This window comes from Aquarana catesbeiana, linkage group LG07 (assembly GCF_042186555.1).
Source record: "Aquarana catesbeiana isolate 2022-GZ linkage group LG07, ASM4218655v1, whole genome shotgun sequence".
In the NCBI taxonomy this organism is placed as follows: domain Eukaryota; kingdom Metazoa; phylum Chordata; class Amphibia; order Anura; family Ranidae; genus Aquarana; species Aquarana catesbeiana.
The window spans coordinates 260,520,401-260,547,030 of NC_133330.1; the positions used below are offsets into that span (position 1 = coordinate 260,520,401).

The 26,630-nt window shown below is 42.4% G+C and overlaps 1 protein-coding gene across 5 annotated transcripts in view; it reads right to left on the reverse strand.

Moving 5' to 3' along the window:
• LOC141103553 (flavin-containing monooxygenase 5-like) overlaps positions 1-26,630 on the reverse strand; it is a 197,821-nt gene that overhangs the window by 14,547 nt on the left and 156,644 nt on the right. For 3 of the 5 annotated variants that reach the window (XM_073593256.1, XM_073593257.1, XM_073593258.1), the window contains exons 3-7: positions 14,055-14,243; positions 9,914-10,076; positions 7,868-8,010; positions 2,621-2,817; positions 1,888-2,243 (exon numbers count right to left, since the gene is read on the reverse strand). In XM_073593256.1, the coding sequence (XP_073449357.1) occupies positions 1,888-2,243; positions 2,621-2,817; positions 7,868-8,010; positions 9,914-10,076; positions 14,055-14,243 (1,048 nt within the window). Of the gene's footprint in view, positions 1-1,887; positions 2,244-2,620; positions 2,818-7,867; positions 8,011-9,913; positions 10,077-14,054; positions 14,244-14,506; positions 14,576-26,630 lie in introns of those variants that run through there. The other 2 variants (XM_073593261.1, XM_073593260.1) reach the window with 2 other exon arrangements.

Below are 26,630 nucleotides of genomic sequence, written 5' to 3' on the forward strand. Positions count from 1 at the left end.
GTCCCGTATAGCACATGCTATGTGTTCTGGCGCGTCAATGGTTGGAGGCTGATCACTTCCGCCTGATGGAACGCACACAACATCCGGCCTTGCAGATTGACCCACTCCTATAAATTACAGCGTCACACGTCGTCACCACGCACCTGAGGACGCACACTTGTGACGAAACGTCGGGCCAACAAGGGACGAGTGACGCATTGTGAATAGAGGAGTGGCGCCATCTTGTGGGTAGGAACCGCTGGACGCTTTCCTTTTTGCTCATGCCTATTTTTATTTACCCAATGTGAGTTGTATACCTAATCTTTTGTCAAATAAATCATTATATTTTATGGATGTTTGCGCAATGAGAATATTTTTTCATCCCCTTATATGTAACCACTGAGTTGTGTCTGTGGCGTTCATCTCTCAGTCGGGGTTGGAAAAATACAGCCATCCTTGTCTCTGGGGGTCTGTGAATCAGGATTCCTAGTCCAATGAGAGAACCAAGCTGATGATTAAGAATTGTGGAACTGGCTCTTCAGACGTTTGCTCAATGTGCATATCTTACACACTGGCGGTAAGAGGCAGTCTTATTGGGTGTCGGTGACGGTTCTCCTTCTTTCTATCTAATTGGAAGTCTCTGGATGGATTGGATGGATTTATGGTCTGTATTTTCTATACATTTGCTTTATTGTCATTATGATTTAGTGCTACACCTATACCTGTCAATATTTTATATTGACATATAGTTTTGGCATAGTTAAACCTAGTGGCTAATACCATCTTACTGCACATTTTCACTTGATTTGCATGTCTAGTGGGTGGATTTAATAATACTCTTTTGGGTTTAGTTTGTTTTTGTTTTAATGCTGCACTTTTTTGTTCTTATTTACACAGCTTGTATTTTTCAAAATACATGTAAAAATACATGATGTATTAACCTCCCTGGCGGTATGATTATTTCAGATTTTAGGTGCTGAAAGTGGTACAGTTATTTTGCACAGAAATTTGGCATTTTATATTATAGGCCTGTAATTCTTACGAATAATTCACTTAAATCTGTCCAAACAAGAGTCTAGTAGACATTCCGGGTATGGTAAAGTTTGAAAATGAAATAAAAAATTATAATATAATAAATAACTATAAATAATTAGACCAAATAATAATATAATAATAATAAAAATTATTCAATAATGTAATCAAATCAAAAACACTGAAATTTGTTCAATTGCAGAATCGTCGCTTTCGTTACTTTTAGTGTTTGGTGATGGATTTCCCCACAAATCACTATCACTCAATTCTGCAAGCGATTCTAATTTATTATCGCTGTTTTCTAGCTGGTCGAAAGCCACTTTTGATGTAAAGGGACAGTTTTGGTTACTATGGACAATCTCCAGTTTCCAGGCAGAAAGAACAGTTTTTATAATATAAAACTGCATGCAGGACACTGGGCAGACCACTAGGGACAAAGGGGTTGTGTAATTATTTGATACAATACTGTAATCTGTAAGATTACAGTATACTGTATCTGTACTGTGTGTTTCACTTTTTGAATTTGGCGCTGAACTCCGTCCCCGTGCGTCGTAACGCTCGCAGGGAACAGAGCTCGGTACTGTGAATCGAGCGAGACACGGCGGCTCGCCGATCACAGCGGGGAGACATTGCAGGATCCAGGGGACAAGGTAAGTATCCTCTACATGGATCCTGCGATGCGATCCAGAGTCTGGCTCGGGGATACCGCTTTTGGTATTGAAAATTCACCCCAAGCCAGACTGGGGAATACTACCAGAGGGGTTAATAGATATGGAGCTGCCTTCTTTTAATTTTATTATCTGCTTGGAGTTCAGCTTACTCATATCAGAATAATTAAAACGTATTGAGTAGATGAATAAATATATTACTATTTACCTTGGAAGACTCTTGTTGCCCAGCGAGCCTGAATCTCAGAGACTGGCATTATAGCACCAATTGGTTGGATGTAACCAATGAAAGCCATTGTTGGCTTTTCCAGATGTGCAGGAAAAATCATTTTATACAGAGACACTTTGTTATGTTCAACCTTTATAACAGATTCATCAATGAAAGGGAATGAAAAATCATATCCCGTGGCAAAAATGACCACATCAATGTCTTTTTCTACTGTCCCATCTTCAAAAAAGGCATCTGTCTCGGTGAAGCGGGTCACATTAGTTTTCATCAGCACTTTGCCAGAGATAATGCGATTAGGTAAATCATCACTAATTGTTGGATGCTGACCAAGTAATCTGTATATCCAAACAGATACAAATGTTATTAAAAATGGTAGCTTTTGCATGAAACATTTTCTAATACTGTTTAAGGAGAACTTGACCTATGTGTGATTTTCTTCTAGTTCCTGGAAAAACCCACTGAAATTCACTTTGTGGGTGACCCGTCAGCCCCTCCTCTTAAATAGCCTTCCATTGCCAGCCAAACAAGAGGTTGCAACCCCTGTTTGGGTATTCTGACACATGCTGCCGCTGACTGTCAGAATGCAATAGCCGAGCAGGAGAATTTGTTCATCGCTTCTATATAGCGTAAATGGAGGAGTCTTTCTGAGATCTTATTATGTGTTATTATATTATACAGTATGCTCTAAAGAAAGAAAAGAAGACCTCATTACCTGTGTTTAGGTTTTAGACCAAAGTTGTCATGGTCAACTCTGGAATTGACTTTGTTCTCCAAGTATTTATTGATCAGCCCTGGAAAAGCATTTTGCAAAATGGCGTAGAAGCGACTGAACAGAACAATATCCAATGGAAAGCCATTGTCACAAACACGATTCAACAACCACGCCCCTCTTCTGGTGCTGAGGAATACCTACAAAAAAGTGGAGGTCTTGCTCAAATCTTAATAAAATTTGATCAAACTTTTAAAACGAGGACTTTTAAAAAGAATGGGGGATGGAATTTCTGACACATGTATCGAAAAATACCACCTTAAGTCAGCTGTGAAAGTAACACCACTACTTACAGTAAATGAGAAGAACGCATACTATTTATAGAGGGACACTTGAAAAATGCATCAAATTCATGTAATGTATCTTTAGATGGCTTAGTAGTAAGCAACAAGGTGTTTTATGGAGAACCAGAGACTCACTTGACCAGCCTAACACAGTTTCTTACAAATAGACTGTCAAACACCCACCTTAAAGTGGACATGAACTCAAAAAGTGAAGATTTTCTATGTTTAAGGAATATCTAGAAGTGCTTAAAGTGGAAGTTCACTGAAAAAGGGAAGTTCCACTCTTTGTAATCCTCCCTCCCTCCCTCCTCTGTAAGTAATGACAATTTTTTTTTTTGGGGGGGGGATGTGGGTGGAGCTCGCCCTTCACACAGGGCCTCTCTCCATTCGATATGCATGCTCACTAATGCCTAGGACAAGGCGGGATCACGTTCATGCTAATTCAGCATTAAGATGGCACAGTTGTATCACAACTTAAGGCTTTGTTGAATGAACCACACTGTTCCATGATATGTAGACCTTTAAAGAATGTGATATTTCAAAGGACTGTGAGAGCTGTGTCCAATTCCATTAGTCCAGCCTCCCTATCACCTCAATCCCAGCTATAGCATATGGATCCTGCCATGAGCCCGACTTTAAAGGAGTTGTAAAGGCAAAAGGTTTTATATCTTAATGCATTCATTTGCATTAAGATGAAAAAAAAATTTGAGTGTAGCAGGGCCCCAAGCACCCCCTAATACTTACCCTGAGCCCCTTCTCTCTCTAGTGATGTCCACGATTCCCTCGGTGTCTGGGACTCTTCTCCTGATTGGCTGGGGCACAGCCGCGGAGCCATTGGCTGCCACGGCTGTCAATTAAAGTCAGTGAGCCAATCAGGGCAGAGAGGGGGTGGGTGTTCTGTCCACCAGATGTCTTGCTGATGTTTTATACTGGTTATTTGTACCTGTGTTGCAAAATGTGTAATTTACTTAATACAATCATATGTGGTGTGCAGGCTCCATCTAGCGTTCTTTTTTGGTATTGCTGCAGCTCTGTTTATCTGTTTATTTGTATGTGTAGTTGAGGAAGTTGTCAGCAAGCAGGGAATTCTAGGTAGACAGGAAGTCAACCATCCACCATTCTTTTCAACACATTGCAAGAAGCAAGTGATGTATTGCTCTATCTATCGCCATCACCCCTTAGAGAACTTAAAAAGTAAGTTTTTATTATCTCATCTTGTACTGTATATCGTTGTTTATGCAATGTATGCTGTATTGTATGCAATTTTATACTTATTGAGGTCTATTTCTGTTATTTTGTAGTTTCCCCTGGCTTTTTCTAATAAAACTGAGATCAAAGAAATATGGTATCTACAGTTATTGGGATAAGAAGGTTTAACTAGCTGTCCCAGAGACAGAATAGTGGGACCGGGTCGGGGCTCCGTGTCTGAATGGATACACGGAGCTCTTAATTGGCTCTGGTGCATAGCAAGCTGCTGGTCTATGGGGGCACTTGTCTGGAGGGAGGGGCCAGGAGCAGCGAAGAGGGACCTGAGAACAGGAGGATCTGGGCTGCTCTGTGCAAATCTACTGCAACAGAACAGGTAAGTATAACATGTTTATTATTTTTTTTTTTTTTAAAGCGAGAATTTACAATCTCTTTAACTCCTCCCATACCTGCGGCTAGGTCCCCAAGGTCTCCATCACGCAGATTCAGTCCCAATTAACTAGGGCACCAACCTTTAGGGAGCGAAACAGTAACCCCCCACCCTTGCTGTTAACGTACTTCCACTATCTGGCTGTTAAATCATTCCCTTGTGCTAATTACCCTTAGAAACCGTGTGTACTCCTCTTCACCCCATGTGCTTAAAACAGGCCCTGTTCTTTGGTATATGCCATGTACCCCCATGCACCCCTTTGCAATAACTTAGGACCAGGCACTGAACAGATAACAACCTTTACTGGACACTCTCAACATGACAGTCCATTAGTGCATCAACAGTCTCTGCCTCTCAGTGTTTAGATATGGGGAGCTCAATAGCAGGAGATCACACCTTGCACAAGGATACTCAGGAGGTGAATCCGGCACAGTTTCTAAAAATGTGGTACAAAAAGGGAAAGTCTATAATCAAAGTCAAACATAGAATAAGGTCAGGGCAGGCAACGATGGATCAGAGTCAATAAACGTAGCAAAAATCAGGTAATGTAATCACACGGCAGGCAACAGGTACACACTGTGGACAGCTCTAAAACAACTGAGAGCTCTCTCTTTCTGGAACCTTTCAGCTTTATAGTGATCAAACAAGATCTCAGGAAGTGTGGTAGAAGGGATGCAATTGCTGTCTATAACAGAAAGCACTTCAGTACTGCCATTTTGATATGAGGATGCCATCAGACATGTGCTAAGGGCCTCACCATCCTCACACGGGGGTGCCACAGGACACAGACCACCGACAAGAGTGCCAGGGACTGACATGCTGTGAGTGCGAGGACCCCTGTGGTTGGTACAGGTGGATTGCGGATTGTGACACTTCCTAACTAACTACTCACAGGCTACCCAATGCATACCTTCCCCAGGTCCAAGTCCAGGTGAAATCCCCCAGAGGGTGCTTTGCAGGATGCTAGTGCTAACATCTTCAGGATCTGCCTCTTGCTCTTCCTCCCATGCTGCCACAGCTCCCAGCCTCTGAGCAGAGACTTCCCCCTATTTATTAGCAGCACAGGGTGAATGGCAGAGCCAAACAAGCCCGGGAAATAGCGGAACCTGTGTTAACCACTTCCCACCTGGGTAGCCTGGTATACTTATCTAGCATTGCAGTAACAACTGTAATACAACAGCAGAAATACATTCAATGGTACCCCGTAAGCACCTGCTTACAAACAGGTACCTAGTTTTGGCAGGCACCAGCTCCACACTTCCGGTAGGATTTTCTGAGTGATTCCATGGGAAGTTCCGCCTCCCTCCCTGCAACCTCTTGGGACATATCACAGGTCCCAAGAGGCTGTGGGACCATTCACACGGTGCAGAGAGGTTTGCACAGATGCTCTGGGGAGCTGGTTGTGAGGCTGTAAGGAGTCACAGCTGGCTTCCCACACTTAAGATGGTAATGCTGGGGACCTGAAGACTGGCAAAGAACCGACCCAGGTGAGGACAGCGTTGGATCCCTGAACAGGAGTGTCTTATTATTAAAAGTCAGCAGCTACAGTATTTGTAGCTGCTGACTATTAATTTTCTTATACCTGACTGAAGAACCTCTTAAAGCAGTACACTAAAACATTTACTATTTGTCAGGAATTCCTCCTAAAAAATAGCAATGCACTTCCTGTGAGAGTACCTAGGCGCCTTTGTACCTACAGCCTTATAACTGAATATCTGCTGTGTGAAATCTAAGGCTCAGCTACAGCTGAATTCTAGTCTCATGAGATTTTGAGTGAGATTTGGTGATATCACCATTGTGCAGATCGCTGTTCTCCTTGCTGGAGGCTCTGACAAGAGGAAGCAAGGCCCTGCCCCTACCAAGATAATTGCCTGAGCACTAAGATGCGTCTTGCTACACTGCAGTTTCACATAATTGTTAGAGAGGCAAAAAGAACAGGAGGAGCCAGAAGTCACAGTCATGGATCAGGGTGCAGAGAGTACAACGGGGGCCGGAAGATGCACAAGATGTCACCATCACGTACGCATCTTCACGCCATTCTCACTGACAAATTATATGGAGAACCCAAAGATTCCCAGTCAGAACACAGGAAACCATGGGAAACAATACGTACACGCACAAGGTACATACACACACAATATAATCCAGGTGTCTCACCAGCTCTGGAGTTTCTGTTAGGTGGGACACCTGCGTTATCATTAAGGAGTTGAGCTGGATCTACCCCTTCATGGGAAGAAACTTGCTGTACAATGAAAGTAAGGTATACCTGAAAACCCAGAACTGAAGTTTGAATTTCCCTCTCCCTGTTTTCCTGATGAAGCTGGATATATGAAATGTGCTGAGAAAGGAGACATCTGTGGAAATTTATTGAATGGAACCCCTGGACTAATTGACACATGTTGTATACAAACCTTTGGTTCCTGTGTGATATGGTGGAGGGAATGAGATGATTAATATAGACATCCCATTCTCCAGCTGCTGCTGGACCCTAGCTAATTTAAACAAGTGCATATTGACCTTCTTTAAATTGTAAAGTGGTCAAAGTGGTCTGGTGAGTTATTTAGCATTTGCTGGAGGAATATTGAGGGTGGAGGAATATTGAAGCACTAAGAAGTATTTTGGAAAAACTGACATGTCAGCATCACTATATGGACTTTTCATATATTTTTTATATATTTTTTTATATTTGATTGGATATATGCATGGAATTATTTCTTTTTGATGGTTATGTGAATGTATGACATTATATATTGAATTTATATTGTATTGTATTATACACACATAACGCCCCCTATTGAGGTTAATCATATAGTAGTGATTGTATATCACATTGGGTTGGCAGCTTTATAACACATATAGTGGTGCAGGATTTATCACAGCTTTTTTTTTTACTGACCTAAGATACAGCCCATTAATTGTAATGGGCCTATGCACACAGACACATAAACAAGTGGCGCGCATTCTCCAGTAAAAAGAAAAAAGAAAAATCTGCATCTTTGGTTAGTAATTTACGCCGCAAGTGTAAGCGAATGGTCATTTGCATATTGTGCAGAATGAGAACGTGAGAGTACATTTGCGTGAAAATGTGCGAGTGCGCACGAAAATGTGCAAACGCATATATGTGATCATGTGGGTAAATACACGCAAATACATACAAAAAAACAAAATGCCTGAAATAATGTCTGAAAAAGTAGATGCTCAAACAGGAGTATCTTGTGCAAGAGGCCTTAAAAAGATTCAACCCATGCTAAGAGCAATCAGAATACATACCTGCTTAGCTACAGCGCTGAGTTCCACTACCAGATCAACTGCAGTGTTTCCAATACCAATCACTATTACCCGTTTGTTTTTGAAAGGTTCGGCAGTTTTGTAGTCACGGCTATGAAAGTACTGACCTTTGAAGTTTTCAATGCCTTTAAACAACAGGACAGATGTATTGTTTTATTGTTTCACCAAAACTCATTCCTGTCTAAATAAGTATAAATCCTTGTTTTATCAAGGTAAAGGTTCATTGGAACATTAGGTACTTTAGAAGTTAATTACATTACAAACTGGGTTTTACAATCTACCAATACTGATAGGACACGCAGTCTCTAATAAGCCTCCTGTAGTCTATAGTGGCCAATAACATTTAAAAAAAATTGATTTATAACAAATGTAAAATACAGACTAAAACATTTCGAGTTCTGATTTGTGAAAGTAAAACTTAAATGTAAATATTTTATCACAATACCGAAATTTCAACCTGAATATAGATAAATGAAAAACAGAAGCCACGGAAGGAAATAAAATTAATAAAAAGTTATAAAAAAAATAAATAAAATAAACCTTAAAAAAAAGTTTATGACAAACCCAATAAAACTCAAAGTGATATTGTTGCTTTACTCCACCTAAAATATACACCTTCTTACTGGGCTGTAGCCTCTTCATAATTCAGATACTCACCCACCCAGCAGAACCAGCGCTGTCCTGCTGAGAAAGGCTGCCATATTAATGAGGAGACCAGTGATGTTTCAATATGTGCATTAAGCCCATTTTGACCACCTTAACCCGGGTCAGAATTATTTGGTAAGCCCCCTACCTTACAGCAAGTGGTGGAGTGTTCTTTACTAGAGGGCTTTTTTAAGCTGTTTTGACATCCTACCCCCGGGTGATGTTCCCACTTTTAAGCTCCCACAATTTATGAAAAGCCCAATAAAATTCCAAGTAATATTGTCGCTTTTCTCCACCTAAAACCTTTCAGTAAAGAGGCCTTACATATTTTAAAGCAGATCTTCACCCTCCCCCCATGTTTTTTTCACACCTGCTTACTGGGTTGTAGCCACTTCATAGTTCAGACTCCCCCACCCAGCAGAACCAGCGTTGTCCTGCTGGGATCCTCTTATTTGGCCATCCTTTGTTGCCATGTTCTTTGTGACTTCATCAGGAGTCTGCTGACTCTTCCAGGTTCAGCTGCTGACACGCTGCTAGGTCCAACCACCTCCTTTATGAAGTAAACACTATGCCTCCTGAGATATGTGACTTGCATATCCCAGGAGGCAAAGGAAGCACAGTGCACATCATTTGTCTATATGAGTGATGTGCAGAGAGGGTGGGGCCGAACCCTTTTATTTAAAAAAAAAGATAAATAAACAAAAATAGAAAGTGATCTTTGTGTAATGGAGTGGAGGAGGAGTGAAAAGAAGGGAACTGTCTTTTGGGATCTGCTTTAGTAAACCTTATTATAAAGGATTCCTTGCAATAATAGCTTCATATTCATATTTCATCTCCTATATCAGAAGTTCTTAACCCTCCTTGAGGGGTATAGAAACACCATGATGGGAATATAGGACTAGTTGAAATTGGATCTATAAATATTCATCCAAAATATAATCTAACCATTTGATTATTAACTATCACTGTTTTCGTCAATAGAGATCAAGACAGCAAGGCCTCTAATCAATCATCAATCAGATCTTGAAACTTGGAAGTTTTCCCAATTATCAGTTGTGCCAGTTGATATTTTAGCTTGGTCAGAGTAACATTGCTCACTCTGTATGTTGATGGTTCAGATCCCATCTGTAGCATCCTAGTGTCTTGTTTATGTAGCTTAGTAAATAAAGTGAAGCTGTTTTCATTTTGAATATCCAGTTCTGCAGGGAAATTAATTAAAAAAAACACGTACTTATTTTCACGTGATTAGATAATCAACATGAACATAGCTTGACTTAATTCACCAAATGAAATGACTACACAGAAAAGGATAGGTAAATCTTTCACAGTTAATGAAATCCTCCTGTCTATGGGTATACCTTATCTTTTTTGAAAATGTCATACCTGGAAAAGAATGAAGAGGTAATTTTGGATGTGTATGGTGACCTATGCACACAAGAATGGCATCAAAGACATGCTTCTCCTGTTTTCCTTCTGACTCTGTGACAACATCCCACTGGCCAGTGGTGAGAAAATCTTGATGCTTTTGAATGCTGCAAACAGCCGTCTTCATGTAAGACAGAACAAGACAGAGGTCATTTGACTAGACCTGTTGATGTCCATGGCAACAGAGCCTAACAGGACAAGTTATCCATCAATAGGCCATTGATCACTGATATATTTTTTCCCAACGAGGCAAACACAAAATATTTTAGTATAGGCTAGCATTGTCCTAAGCCCTTTCTTTGGACTTCAAAACACCTCCCGTCTATCTTATGGAGAGGAGGAAAGGGGAGGCGTTCTTTAGTCTATAACAACTTACTGTACTAGAGTGACAATGCTGTTCCTATATAAATACTGCGCAATAAGAGAGTGTCACTTTAAGACAGGATCACTTGAAATGATGAAAAAAGCCTTCACAAAATTAATGCAGCTACTACATCTAAAGACTAGTAAGCTACAATATATTACATTTTTGTTTTGGGTTTAGACACACTAATGCGCCGTACACACGGTCGGATTTTCCGACGGAAAATGTTCGATGGGAGCTTGTTGTCGGAAATTCCGACGGTGTGTAGGCTCCATTGGAATTTCTGTCACACAAAATTTGAGATCTGGATCTCAAATTTTTCGACAACAAAATCCGTTGTCGTAAATTCCAATCGTGTGTACACAATTCTGACGCACAAAGTTCCAAGCATGCTCAGAATCAAGTAGAAGTGCCGCACTGGCTATTCAACTTCATTTTTCTCGATTCGTCGTATGTGTTGTACGTCACCGCGTTCTTGATGTTTAGAATTTCCGACAAGATTTGTGTGACCGTTTGTATGCAAGACAAGTTTGAGCCAACATCCGTCGGAAAAAATCCATGGATTTTGTTGTCGGAATGTCCGATTGTGTGTGTGTGCGGAATTAGTTGTCTTAAACCACAGAACTTGTGAATTAATATGAACAATGAACACAAATAAGGCATTCTAAATAAAAATGCTTCCTATTCAAAACATTACCCAGGAATTCTGTTAACTGAAAATCCATCTAGGCTTTAAGTTTTCTTAATCTTAAAAAATCTACCTTACAATAAATAAATAAAAATGGTTCACATTAAAACAGAATCCCTGTACTCCAGGAATCCTCTTAAAACCCCCCATATAGGCTTTAAATTGTTTTTATTATGGAGATTTCAGAATAAATACATTTCATAGACATCACTACAGAAACTGCAGCGTGGAATGCAAGGTACCCAGACTTTAATTCAATAGGTAGCACTGCAATGTACTTTGTTACAATGTTACAATATTTTATCAATAAAATTGAATGGTAAGCTTGAAAAAGGCATATGTATGTACATGTGCAAACACATACTTATATAGTACAAGGCCTGTACTGAAAGTAATGCAAAATAAATGTTCTTAATAACTTCCATAGTTCGATCAAATATCACATGTTGGTAGCGTAACTCTACTTCTTCTGCTCTTCTTCTTTATTATTACAGGTAAAAAATGGATTCCAAGCAGAAGCAACGTGCTGTCATTAAGTTCTTGATGAAAGAGGGGTGCAGGTATGAAGTAGGGGTGCAGGTCCAACATCCACAGAAGGCTACAAAATGTTTATGGAGATTACACCATTGACAAGAGCTATGTGCACACATGGCTGAAGAAGTTTAAAGAAGGGGAAACCAGCTCTGAAGACAAACCATCTGCAATGTTACTCCACCAACATGTGAAATTTGAACAACCTATGTAAGGTAGTAAAAAAGTTATGTCCACTTTTGCATTCCTTTCGGTACAGTCCTCAAATAAATGAATAAATACATATACAGTGTGTGTGTGTGTGTGTATATATATATATATATATATATATATATATATATATATACATACATACAGTGAGGATGGAAAGTATTCAGACCCCCTTAAATTTTTCACTCTTTGTTATATTGCAGCCATTTGCTAAAATCATTTAAGTTCATTTTTTCTCCTCATTAATGTACACACAGCACCCATATTGACAGAAAAACACAGAATTGTTGACATTTTTTCAGATTTATTAAAAAAGAAACACTGAAATATCACATGGTCCTAAGTATTCAGACCCTTTGCTGTGACACTCATATATTTAACTCAGGTGCTGTCCATTTCTTCTGATCATCCTTGAGATGGTTCTACACCTTCATTTGAGTCCAGCTGTGTTTGATTATACTGATTGGACTTGATTAGGAAAGCCACACACCTGTCTATATAAGACCTTACAGCTCACAGTGCATGTCAGAGCAAATGAGAATCATGAGGTCAAAGGAACTGCCTGAAGACCTCAGAGACAGAATTATGGCAAGGCACAGATCTGGTCAAGGTTACAAAAACATTTTGCTGCATTTAAGGTTCCTAATACCACGTACACACGAACGGACTTTCCGGCAGACTGTCAGACAACTTGATCGTGTGTGGGTTCCAGCTGACTTTTTTTTCCCAAAAGTCCGACGGACCTAGAAATAAAACATGTTTCAAATCTTTCCGGTGGACTCGAGTCCGGTTGAAAAATCCGCTCATCTGTATGCTAGTCCGACGGACAAAAACCGACGCTAGGGCAGCTATTGGCTACTGGCTATCAGCTTCCTTATTTAGTCCGATCATACGTCATCACGTACGAATCCGGACTTTGGTTGATCGTGTGTAGGCAAGTCCGTTCGTTTAAAAATGCATCGGAAAGTCAGTCGGAAAGACCGTCGGACCAGTCCGGTCGAAAAGTCCACCCGTGTGTACGCGGCATTAGAGCACAGTGGCTTCCATAATCCATAAAAATAAATGGAAGACGTTTGGGACGACCAGAATCCTTCCTAGAGATGGCCGTCCGGCCAAACTGAGCTATCAGGGAAGAAGAGCCTTGGTGAGAGAGGTAAAGAAGAACCCAAAGATCACTGTGGCTGAGCTCCAGAGATGCAGTCGGGAGATGGGAGTAAGTTGTAGAAAGTCAACCATCACTGCAGCCCTCCACCAGTCGGTACTTTATGGCAGAGTGGCCCGACGGAAGCCTCTCCTCAGTGTAAGACACATGAAAGCCCGCATGGAGTTTGCTAAAAAACACCTGAAGGACTCCAAGATGGTGAGAAATATGATTCTCTGGTCTGATGAGACCAAGATAGAACTTTTTGGCCTTAATTCTATGCGGTATGTGTGGAGAAAACCAGGCACTGCTCATCTCCTGTCCAATACAGTCCCACCAGTGAAGCATGGTGGTGGCAGCATCATGCTGTGGGGGTGTTTTTCAGCTGCAGGGACAGTATGACTTGTTGCAACTGAGGGAAAGATGAATGCGGCCAAGTACAGAGATATCCTGGACGAAAACCTTCTCCAGAGTGCTCAGGACCTCAGACTGGGTCGAAGGTTTACTTTCCAACAAGACAATGACCCTAAACACACAGCTAAAGTAACAAAGAAGTGGCTTCACAACAACTCAGTGACTGTTCTTGAATGGCCCAGCCAGAGCCCTGTCTTAAACCCAATTGAGCATCTCTGGAGAGACCTAAAAATGGCTGTCCACCAACGTTTACCATCCAACCTGACAGAACTGGAGAGGATCTGCAGGGAGGAATGGCAGAGGATCCCCAAATCCAGGTGTGAAAAACTTGTTGCATCTTTCCCAAAAAGACTCATGGCTGTATTAGATCAAAAGGGTGCTTCTACTAAATACTGAGCAAAGGTTCTGAATACTTAGGACCATGTGATATTTCAGTTTTTCTTTTTTAATAAATCTGCAAAAATGTCAACAATTCTGTGTTTTTCTGTCAATATGGGGTGCTGTGTGTACATTACTGAGGAAAAAAAATGAACTTAAAAGATTTTAGCAAATGGCTGCAATATAACAAAGAGTGAAAAATGTAAGAGGGTCTGAATAGATATATATATATATATATATATATATATATATATAACACGCACACACAATATATATATATATATATATATAGTGAAATGTGGTGATGGGACAGTCTGCCAGAATGCGATTTGGTTTACATCACATTATCCACATTGAGCGTTGTAATAATTACCTTGAATTGGATGTATTTCAGCAGTTGAAAATGCTCGCCATACTGCCGGAAATACTGCAGTACCTTGGAATTGTGCATGTAATTGGGGTAGTCCTCGGGTATTGGGTAATCACTGTAACACATCATCTCCTTAGATGTATTGATGATAACAGAATTATAAATACTGGCTCTGTCATCTTCAGGAACTTCCTGCAATTAACATCATTCAGCATGAATCCAGATTTATAGACTGTAATCAGTTAGGCGACTGATAACTTAGGCTAGGCTAACTAACAGCGTATGCTATTGTGTACTTTTGTGATTTTCTCTTTATTTTTTGTAAGAACGTATGTGCTTTTAACCTCCCTGGCATTAATCCCGAATGTGGCTCGGGGTTAAATTTCAGTACCATTAGCGGTAACCCTGAGCCACACTCGGGATTACATCTCAGGATCCTGGTGCAGGTTACTTACCTTGTCCCCAGGATCCTGCAATGTCTCCCCCACTGTGTCTGCAGGCTCTGTCCCCTGCCCGATGCCTGTGTGTGCCAGGCTCCGTTCCCTGCGAACGTCATAACACATACAGTACACTGTAATCTTACAGATTACATTACTGTATCACATAATTTCACCTCCCCTTTGTCCCTAATGCTTTGTCCAGTGCCCTGCATGCACTTTTATATTATATATGCTGTTCTTTCTGCCTGGAAACTTGAGATTGTGTATGGCAACCAAAAAGTGTCCCTTTATGTCAAAAAGCGGTTTGAGACCAGGTAGAAAACAGCAATAGTAAATTAGAACACTTAAAGAATTGAGCGATAGTGAATCGTGGGGAAATTTATTTTATTATTATTATATTATTATTTTTTATAATTATTTATAAGTTATTTATTATATTATAATTTATGATTTTGTGTTTCAAACTTAATAATACTCTACTACTCTACTATGAATTACAGGCCTAAAATATAAAACACCAAATTTCTATGCAAAACAATGTACCGCTTTGAGATGCAAAAATCTGACATAATCATAGCGCCAGAGTGGTTAAAAATAAGCTTTTTGTGTTGATTTTAAATGTGTTAACTAGATTTAGAAAACTTCAAACGCTCACCCATGAAATATTACACAGGAGTGTGCATGCAGAATGACAGGAATTTTGCTTGCAACATCATTTTGGGCTTTGTTTCCTAGTTTGAGTGTGTATTTATTTAGAGTATCCAGCATTCATAGAATAACAAATACAACAGAGGTATACATATTCTTAGCGGCACAGTTGTATTCCATATTCAATCGAGTAATACATACGGATGAGCCGAACAACCCCCAGTTCAGTTCGCGGCAGAACATGCGAACAGACAAAAAATTTGTGCAAACACCATTTAAGTCTATGGGACTCGAATGTGAAAAATCAAAAGTGCTAATTTTAAAGGCTAATATGCAAGTTATTGTCATAAAATGTGTTTGAGGACCCGGGTCCTGCCTCAGGGGACATGGATCATTGCAAAAAAAAGTTTTAAAAATGTCAGTTTTTTCAGGAGCAGTGATTTTAAGAATGCTTAAAGTGAAACAATAAAAGTGTAATATTCTTTTAAATATCGTGCCTGGGGGGTATCTATAGCATGCCTGTAAAGTGATGCATTTTTCCCATGTTTAGAACAGTCCCTGCATAAAATGACATTTCTAAAGGAAAGAAAGTCATTTAAAACTGTTTGCGGCTGTAATGTAATGTTGCCCCCCCCCCCACCCCCCAGCCCATTACCGGGCCCTTTGGGTCTGGTATGGATATTAAGGGGAACCCTGCACCAAAAAAAAAAGGTGTGGGGCCCCCAGGCCCTATATACTCTGAACAGCAGTAAACAGGCAGTCCCCAGGTTACAAACAAGATAGGGACTGTAGGTTTGTTGTTAAGTTTAATTTGTTTGTAATTTGGAACAGGTAAATTTTTTAAGTGTAGCTCCAGCCCGAAAGTCTATTTTTAAGCTTTTTGGATAATATTTGTTTTGCTGTCTGTGCCCCTGTTCAGAAGATTTCACCTCACTTTCTGCCCCAATTACAATTGAATTTTGAACATTTTGGATTATTAGGGAAACAAGAATTGGTGATAAAGCATCAGTGGAGACACCTTTTTCCCATATTAACTCTTATAGGAGAGAATTTCCCTTCCTAGGGGTAGATTTCCTCTCACTTCCTGTTGTCTCCCTCCGTATGTAAGTAGGAGTCATTTGTAAGTCGAATGTTTGAAAATAGGGGACCACCTGTATATACTATACGGCCTGCCCTATACACTCTGTAGAAAATTGGGCCTTAGGTGTTGGTGGTACCAGAACACTGCAAGCCCTCACAGTTACTCTTGGTGGGCGCTGGAACGAGCCCTGCTGTAAAATATTATATCAAGAATTGTAATTACATGCCCCTGTTAAACAGGGGAAGAAAAACTGGGCCTTAGGCGGTGGTGGTGGTGGTGCCACAATACTGTAACCCCTCACAGATACTCTTGGTGGGCACAGGAATGGGCTCTGCTGTGAAATATTGGATCAAAAATTGTAATTGCATGCCTCTGTTAAACAGGGGCAGAAAAATTGGGCCTTATGCGGAGGTGGTGGTGGTGGCACAACACTGTAAAGCCTCACAGAAACTTTTGTTGAGCGCAGGAACTGGCCCTGCTGTGAAATATTAGAGCAAAAATTGTAATTACATGCCCCTGTTAAACAGGGGCAGAAAAATTGGGCCTTAGGTGGCGGTGGTGGTGCCACAACACTGTAACTACTCACAGATACTCTTGGTGGGTGCAGGAATGGGCCCTGCTGTGAAATATTAGATCAAAAATTGTAATTACAATACAGTGCAGCCGTAGTGCAGTTGCTACTACTTTTCTGGTGGTGTACACAGCACACAATACAGTGCAGCCGTAGTGCAGTTGCTACTACTTTTCTGATGGTGTACACAGTACACAATACAGTGCAGCTGTAGTGCAGTTGCTACTACTTTTCTGGTGGTGTACACAGTACACAATACAGTGTAGTGCGGTGTTGCAAAACAAAATGTACATCATGTCCAGAAGGCCACCAAGGAGAGGCAGATGCTCACAGGCCACTAAAAGAGGGCAAGCAGGCTCTGTGTCTACAGTCAACAGTGCTGGTCATGGACATGGTGCATTCTCTGCCGGTGGCCGTGGGGCACACTTGTCCTTTTTTTCTGCTGCTGGCCATGTTATTGAGCCAGAACATGCAGAAAAGTTGGTGGAGAGGATAACAAAGCCGTCCTCATCCTTCTCATCCTCTGTCACCCAGGCTCACAGTAGTTATCCTTCCTATGCAGCTGTCAAAGCGGCCTATTCCACCGGCTCCTTGTGCACAGTCACTCCTTCCGTAGCCCCACCATAATGCACGGAGGAGTCCCCCGAACTAATCGACCACAGTGTCGGGTACATGCTGCTGGAGGATGCATGATTTGAAGGCTCTGATGTTGGTTCCAGGTTGAGAAAGGGAGTAACGTGAGCCTAGAGAGAGGGGGTGCCCAAGAAGGACAAGAAACTGGCAGTCATGTTCCCCCAGCTGCAGCATACTGCCAAGTTTGCTCCAGTGACGAGGAGGGAGGGGATGATGAGGTCACTGACTCTACTTACACCGCAGAGCTTCGCAGGTTATAGGGTGCTGCTGACTCCCCGCTGATTTTGAAAAGTTCCTTGGTGTGGGCCTTTTTGGACACATGTGCAGCAGATCGTACCGTTGCTGTTTGCAGCCTATGTCTGAAGTGGATCAAGCGTGGCCAGAACAGCAGCCGCTTGGGCACCACATGCTTGACCAGACATATGACAACCTCCCATGCAGTCTTTTTCCCGTATACTATATTTGAGATTTAATATCTCTCAGATATGTTTTGGGTTAAATGAGAGTTCTTTGACCATGAGCGAAAGCTTTAACACAATAACAACATTTATTGGTGAGTAGTTGAAAGTCTATCTAATACACAACCATCTATCTATAGTCTACACCAAGGAAGAAAATATTAGGTTAAAATAAGAGAATTACATGAAGGAATACAGAGTATATTCCTGAAAACATTAATCTACAAACATATTTAGTTACAAGTAAAATGCAGACCTTTCCCATAATTACCCTTTGCACCAAAGTTCCATTATGATGGTTGCTCTCCCATAAAAGTGTGCGTTTCCCTCCCATCTAGTCTGTGTATATCATTACATGCTGATGCCTCATTGGTTGGCATAGCATGGCTCTGATTAGTGAGCTTCCCTATTCCTGGTTAAGGACTGGCTACATCTCCAATCCCTATATGTTGCATAAGTCAGCCCCCTTTAATGCAAATCCTTGTGACTATTCTGAGCAGGAGCTTAACTTGAATTTTCGCGGGAGGTTAAGTATTGATTATGGGTTGGCCTCCCTTCATTGCATATCCCAGCATGGGATCCTTTGAAGTGGGTATGTGTAAAACAATGAGGTTTGGATCCCATTGTTTGTATACACAGGCCTAGGCACCGACTTGTCTGGTCTACCAGAGATTTCTGTGAAGATAATATGTTCTGCCCTACATAGATAAAAGCTAAATTAATTATATGCATAATTCCAATATTTTACAGCTATTAATGTAGATTTCCCATAAACTCATAAGGCAACAAGTCTGTTGGCAACAGCACTTGAAAGACCCACATCAAAGAAAAAGGCAGACTTCTCCTTGCTCCTTGTTACCTTTCCTTCACGGCGCATTGGGTAACTCTGCTGGCAGCTGGGAAGGATGCAGGACAGGGTTCAGTATTGTTGGAGCTTGTTCCGCCACCACGCCTCCAAAATGCTAGTGGTGATTCTGCCACAGCTCTCTACTCCACCCCCTCCTCTTCTTCTTCCTCTATGGTCTCTTCTGCAGATTTATTCTTTGAACCAGCGGTGCTCTGTGAGCATTCAAGGGGCTACACAAGCACTCAGGCAAAAGATGCCATGTGGTGCATGAGTTACATAGTTACATAGTAGGTGAGGCTGAAAAAAGACACAAGTCCATCAAGTCCAACCTATGTGTGTGTGATGATTATATGTCAGTATTACATTGTATATATGTTGTGGTCGTTCAGGTGCTTATCTAATAGTTTCTTGAAACTATCGATGCCCCCCGCTGAGACCACCGCCTGTGGAAGGGAATTCCACATCCTTGCCACTCTTACAGTAAAGAACCCTCTACGTAGTTTAAGGTTAAACCACTGCTTAGGGGACAGGAGCCACACTGGGGCAGAGATTCTGTCAGCTCTGCAGGGGCAGGCTCAGAGGTGGTTGACTCCATGCCAGCTTCAGCCAGAAATGGTTGAATGCGAAAATGGCACCAATCTTTCCTCCGCCCTCCGTCAGGGACACTTGACCCATGTTCCATGTTTGGCACACATCCTGAGTTTGGTGGTGCAGCGGTTCTTGAGCAGGTACCCAGGATTACAAGATCTCCTGAGGCAGGCCAGAAAAGTCTGTGGTCATTCCCAATGGTCATACAATGCCAGTGCTCGGCTGGCTGACATTGAAAGGGGATGCAATCTTCCCACCAACCGCCTCATTTGTGACATGTCCACCAGGTGGAACTCAACGTTGTCAATGCTACAGCGGCTGCACATGCAGCAGAGGGCCATCAGTGAGTACCTGTGAGTATGGCACCAGGACAGGGTCAGGTGAGCTTGGCTTCTTTTCGCCATGCCAGTGGCTACTGATCAAAGATGCATGCACTGTCCTGTCACCATTTGATGAGGCCACAAGGATGGTGAGCAGCGACAATACATGCATTAGTGATACTGTCCCTCTTGTCTTCCTGTTGGAGCACACGCTTCATGGAATAATGGACAGGGCACTTGAGGCAGAACAGTGGGAGGAAGAGGAAGTCTTCCTTACCTCTCAAGGCCCCCTTTATCCAGATATTATTCCCGCAGGCCCGCCAAACACACAGGAAGCAGAGGAGGAGGAGGAGGATTGTGTCAGCATGGACGTGGAGGATAACACTCAGCAGCAGTCTTCAAGGGATGGTTTTCAGTCCCCAGAAACCCAAGGAGTTGTACGCGTCTGGGAGGAGGTTGTTACGGTTCATGTGATCCTTAGTGACCCAGAGGACTTAGAATCAAATGCCTTTGCAAACTTTCGCAGGCTTTGCAGAATCAGGGAGGCCATGCAGTGTAAGGACCCTAAGATTCGTGGTATTAAAGAGAGGGATCATTACTGGCTGGCAAGCCTTCTTGATCCATGTTACAAGGGTAAGGTTGCAGAACTCATCCTGCCTTTGCAGAGGGAGCCGAGGATGAAACATCTCCAGGAGGCCTTGAAGAAAGGTTTGTGCAATGCATTTCCAGACTCTGTGAGGTTACAATTTCCTGGTGCTGGACAACGTGTTGCTGAGGCTTTGTTCAGTCAAAGGAAGAGCAGTGGAGAAGGTGGTCGGCTGACCGATGCCTTTAGACAATTTTTCAGTCCTCAGCGCCAAGGTCTTATCTGTTCAAGCAACCATCGCCAGCGTCTGCATTACATGGTGCAGGAATATCTAGGGGCAAGAGCAGACTTGGAGACCTTTCCAACAGAGCATCCACTGGGTTACTGGGTCTTGAGGATGGACCACTGCCCAGAACTAGCTTAATATGCAATTGAGCTACTGGCCTGTCCTGCATCCAGCGTCCTTTCTGAATGCACATTCAGTGCTGCTGGAGGGTTTGTAAAGGATCACAGAGTGCGCCTGTCCACAGACTCCGTTGATAGGCTCACATTCATAAAAATCAATCAGTCTTGGATCAGCAACAGCTATCAAGCACCTGTTGCTGATGTAACTGATTGATTTTTCTATGGATGTGGGATCCCTTGAAGACTGCCTATGCTGAGTGAGTATCATATTCCTCAATCTTGATGATGCTAGCTTCCAACAATATTTTTGGTTTAGGGCACCACCACCACTGCCTAAGGCCCAATTTTTCTGTCTCTGTTTAACAGGGGCATGTAATTACAATTTTTGATCTAATATTTCACAACAGGGCCCATTCCTGCTCCCAACAAGAGTATCTGTGAGGGGTTACAGTGTTGTGGCACCACCAGCACCAAAGGCCCAATTTTGCTGCCCCTGTCCCAGCAGCAGAAAAAAAGGACAAGCGTGCCCCACGGCCACCTGCAGAAAATGCAACATGTCCATGACCAGCACTGTGGACTGTAGACACAGAGCCTGCTTGCCCTCCTTTAGAGGCCTGTGAGCGTCTGCCTCTCCTTGGTGGCCTTCCAGACATGATGGGGATTTTGTTTTACAACACCACACTACACTGTATTGTGTACTGTGTACACCACCAGAAAAGTAGTAGCAACTGCACTATGGGTGCACGGTACTGTGTATACCAACAGAAGTGTAATAACAACTATGGATGTACTGTATTGTGTACACCACCAGAATAGTGGTAGCAACTGCACTATGAGTGCGTGGTACTGTGTACACCAACAGAAGTCTAATAGCAACTATGGGTGCACTGTATGTATTGTGTACTGTGTACACCACCAGAAAAGTAGTAGCTACTGCACTATGGATGCAAGGTACTGTGTACACCAACAGAAGTGTAATAACAACTATGGGTGTACTGTATGTATTGTGTACACCACCAGAAAAGTAGTAGCAACTGCACTAGGGGTGCATAGTACTGTGTACACCAACAGAAGTCTAAAAGAAACTATGGGTGCACTGTTGTATTGTGTACTGTGTACACCACCAGAAAAGTCGTAGCTACTGCACTATGGGTGCCCGATACTGTGTACACCAACAGAAGTGTAGTAACAATTATGGGTGTACTGTATTGTGTACACCACCAGAAAAGTAGTAGCAACTGCATTAGGGGTGCATGGTATTGTGTACACCTCCAGAAGTCTAATAGCAACTATGGGTGCACTGTTTGTATTGTGTACTGTGTACACCACCAGAAAAGTAGTAGCTACTGCACTAGGGGTGCACGGTACTGTGCACTGTGTACACTGCCTGAAGTATATTAGAAAAAGTACACCAGGAACGGCCTGCAGTGAGATATAGCTAAACTGTATGCAGTGGAAATATATATATATATATATATATATATATATATATATATATATATATATATATATATATATATATTAAATACACTGCAGCTAACTGAATAACCTGGATATGTATACGAGACTGTCTGTATATATATATATATATATATATATATATATATATATATATATATATATATATATATATATATATATATATATATACATTAAATACACTGCAGCTAACTGAATAACCTGCCTGCCTGAAGTATATTAGAAACAGTACACTAGGAACGGACTGCAGTCAGATATAGCTAAATTGGATACAGTAGATATATATATATATATATATATATATATATATATATATATATATATTTATATCCACTGTATCCACTGTATCCAAATATATATATTCATTTCATATTTCAATTCATGGATATAGATACATGTATAAATATACACTACTGTGCAAATGTTTTAGGGGGGTGTGAAACAATGCTGTAAATTAAGAATGCTTTCAGAAACAAAAGCGTTACTAGTTTATTTTTATTAATTAACAAAATGGGAAGTAAATAAACAGAAGAGAAATACAAATCAAATCCATATTTGGTGTAACCACTAGAGATGGGCCCGATGTTCGAGTCGAACGTGTGTTTGACTCGAACATCAGGTGTTCGTTTGTTCGTAGAACAAACAAACCTATGGGGCGCTCACAGGACGTTCATCCACTGCGGAGCGCCCCATAATGCACTGCGAGATCTGCTGTTGATTGGCAAAAGCATGCACCTGACCTGTATGCTTTGGCCAATCACAGTGCAATGTACTGTCAGAGACCTGATTGGTCAAAGGCAGGGTGCCTTTGGCCAATCATGGCTCAGGGGCTAAGTCCACGCCCCACACTATATAAGTTTCAAACAAGAAAGACGCCGCTCCAGGTGAGCAATCACTACAGTCCAGATGCGCTGGGTGCAAGCTACGGCTCGCCACCGATGATCAATAGGAAGAAAAAAACAGGTTTGAAGAAGCACTGAGGTCAGTGTGAAATGCACGCGTCACCTCCTGGGTTCGGACACTCTGTCTTTGTCTGCTGTCATTTGCTATTTTTGGAATAAAATCATTGGAATGTTCCTGTGGTGTGCAGCCATTTTTTCCCTTCCCACACTATATAAGGCTGCTTACACGGCGGCCGTATGTAGGGTGTTATAGTGGACTGGAGAGAGATTAGGCAGGTTAGTTGGTGGATTGAGCATGCAGTCAGTGTAGAATATATACTACAGTGCAGATGAGGTGGCACTTATAGGCTGAACTAATGCAAAATAGGGATGAGCCGAACACCCCCCGGTTCGGTTCGCACCAGAACCTGCGAACAGACCGAAAATTCGCACGAACGTTAGAATCCCATTGACGTCTATGGAACTTGAACGTTCAAAATCAAAAGTGCTCATTTTAAAGGCTAATTTGCATGGTATTGTCCTAAAAAGGGTTTGGGGACCCGGGTCCTGCCTCAGGGGACATGTATCAATGCAAAAAAAAACTTTTAAAAACGGCCGTTTTTTCGGGAGCAGTGATTTTAACCACTTGACGACCGCCTCACGCCGATTTACGTCGGCAAGGTAGCACGGACAGGCAAAATCACGTATATATACGTGATTTGCCTTCCGCGGGTGGGGGGTCCGATCGGACCCCCCCCGGTGCCCGAGGCGGTCGTCTTTGGTCCCCCGACGATCGGAGGTGAGGGGGAGGCCATCCGTTCGTGGCCCCCCCCTCGCGATCGCCGCCGGCCAATCAGATAACTTCCTTTGCTGCTGTATGCTAAACAGCAGCAAAGGAAATGATGTCATCTCTCCTCGGCTCGGTATTCCGTTGCAGCGCCGAGGAGAGAAGACTTCACTGTGAGTGCACTAACACTACACACACAGTAGAACATGCCAGGCACACAAAACACCCCGATCCCCCCCCCGATCGCCCCCCGATCCCCCCCCAATCACCCCCCCCCCTCCCTGTCACAAACTGACACCAGCAGTTTTTTTTTTTTTTTTTTCTGATTACTGCATTGGTGTCAGTTTGTGACAGTTACAGTATTGGGACAGTGAATATTACCCCCCTTTAGGTCTAGGATACCCCCCTAACCCCCCCTAATAAAGTTTTAACCCCTTGATCACCCCCTGTCACCAGTGTCGCTAAGCGATCATTTTTCTGATCGCTGTATTAGTGTCGCTGGTGACGCTAGTTAGTGAGGTAAATATTTAGGTTCGCCGTCAGCGTTTTATAGTGACAGGGACCCCCATATACTATCTAATAAATGTTTTAACCCCTTGATGGCCCCCTAGTTAACCCTTTCACCACTGATCACCGTATAAGTGTTATGGGTGACGCTGGTTAGTTTGTTTATTTTTTTTAGTGTGAGGGCACCCGCCGTTTATTACCGAATAAAGGTTTAGCCCCCTGATCGCCCGGCGGTGATATGCGTCGCCCCAGGCAGCGTCAGATTAGCGCCAGTACCGCTAACACCCACGCACGCAGCATACGCCTCCCTTAGTGGTATAGTATCTGATCGGATCAATATCTGATCTAATCAGATCTATACTAGCGTCCCCAGCAGTTTAGGGTTCCCAAAAACACAGTGTTAGCGGGATCAGCCCAGATACCTGCTAGCACCTGCGTTTTTCCCCTCCGCCCGGCCCAGCTCAGCCCACCCAAGTGCAGTATCGATCGATCACTGTCACTTACAAAACACTAAACGCATAACTGCAGCGTTCGCAGAGTCAGGCCTGATCCCTGCGATCGCTAACAGTTTTTTTGGTAGTATTTTGGTGAACTGGCAAGCACCAGCCCCAAGCAGCGTCAGATTAGCGCCAGTACCGCTAACACCCACGCATGCAGCATACGCCTCCCTTAGTGGTATAGTATCTGAACGGATCAATATCTGATCCGATCAGATCTATACTAGCGTCCCCAGCAGTTTAGGGTTCCCAAAAACGCAGTGTTAGCGGGATCAGCCCAGATACCTGCTAGCACCTGCATTTTGCCCCTCCGCCCGGCCCAGCCCACCCAAGTGCAGTATCGATCGATCACTGTCACTTACAAAACACTAAACTAAACTGCAGCATTCGCAGAGTCAGGCCTGATCCCTGCGATCGCTAACAGTTTTTTTGGTAGCTTTTTATTGAACTGGCAAGCACCAGCGGCCTAGTACACCCCGGTCGTAATCAAACCAGCACTGCAGTAACACTTGGTGACGTGGCGAGTCCCATAAGTGCAGTTCAAGCTGGTGAGGTGGCAAGCACAAGTAGTGTCCCGCTGCCACCAAGAAGACAAACACAGGCCCGTCGTGCCCATAGTGCCCTTCCTGCTGCATTCGCCAATCCTAATTGGGAACCCACCACTTCTGCAGCACCCGTACTTCCCCCATTCACATCCCCAACCAAATGCAGTCGGCTGCATGAGAGGCATTTTCTTTATGTCCTCCCGAGTACCCCTACCCAACGCCCCCCAAAAAAGATGTTGTGTCTGCAGCAAGCGCGGATATAGGCGTGACACCCGCTATTATTGTCCCTCCTGTCCTGACAATCCTGGTCTTTGCATTGGTGAATGTTTTGAACGCTACCATTCACTAGTTGAGTATTAGCGTAGGGTACAGCATTGCACAGACTAGGCACACTTTCACAGGGTCTCCCAAGATGCCATCGCATTTTGAGAGACCCGAACCTGGAACCGGTTACCGTTATAAAAGTTAGTTACAAAAAAAGTGTAAAAAAAAAAAAAAAATATATAAAATAAAAAAAAATTGTTGTCGTTTTATTGTTCTCTCTCTCTCTATTCTCTCTCTCTTGTTCTGCTCTTTTTTACTGTATTCTATTCTGCAATGTTTTATTGTTATTATGTTTTATCATGTTTGTTTTTCAGGTATGTAATTATTTATACTTTACCGTTTACTGTGCTTTATTGTTAACCATTTTTTTGTCTTCAGGTACGCCATTCACGACTTTGAATGGTTATACCAGAATGATGCCTGCAGGTTTAGGTATCATCTTGGTATCATTCTTTTCAGCCAGCGGTCGGCTTTCATGTAAAAGCAATCCTAGCGGCTAATTAGCCTCTAGACTGCTTTTACAAGCCGTGGGAGGGAATGCCCCCCCCCCACCGTCTTCCGTGTTTTTCTCTGGCTCTCCTGTCTCAACAGGGAACCTGAGAATGCAGCCGGTGATTCAGCCAGCTGACCATAGAGCTGATCAGAGACCAGAGTGGCTCCAAACATCTCTATGGCCTAAGAAACCTGAAGCTACGAGCATTTTATGACTTAGATTTCGCCAGATGTAAATAGCGCCATTGGGAAATTGGGGAAGCATTTTATCACACCGATCTTGGTGTCATCAGATGCTTTGAGGGCAGAGGAGAGATCTAGGGTCTAATAGACCCCAATTTTTTCAAAAAAGAGTACCTGTCACTACCTATTGCTATCATAGGGGATATTTACATTCCCCGAGATAACAATAAAAATGATTTAAAAAAAAAAAAATGAAAGGAACAGTTTAAAAATAAGATAAAAAAGCAAAAAAATAATAAAGAAAAAA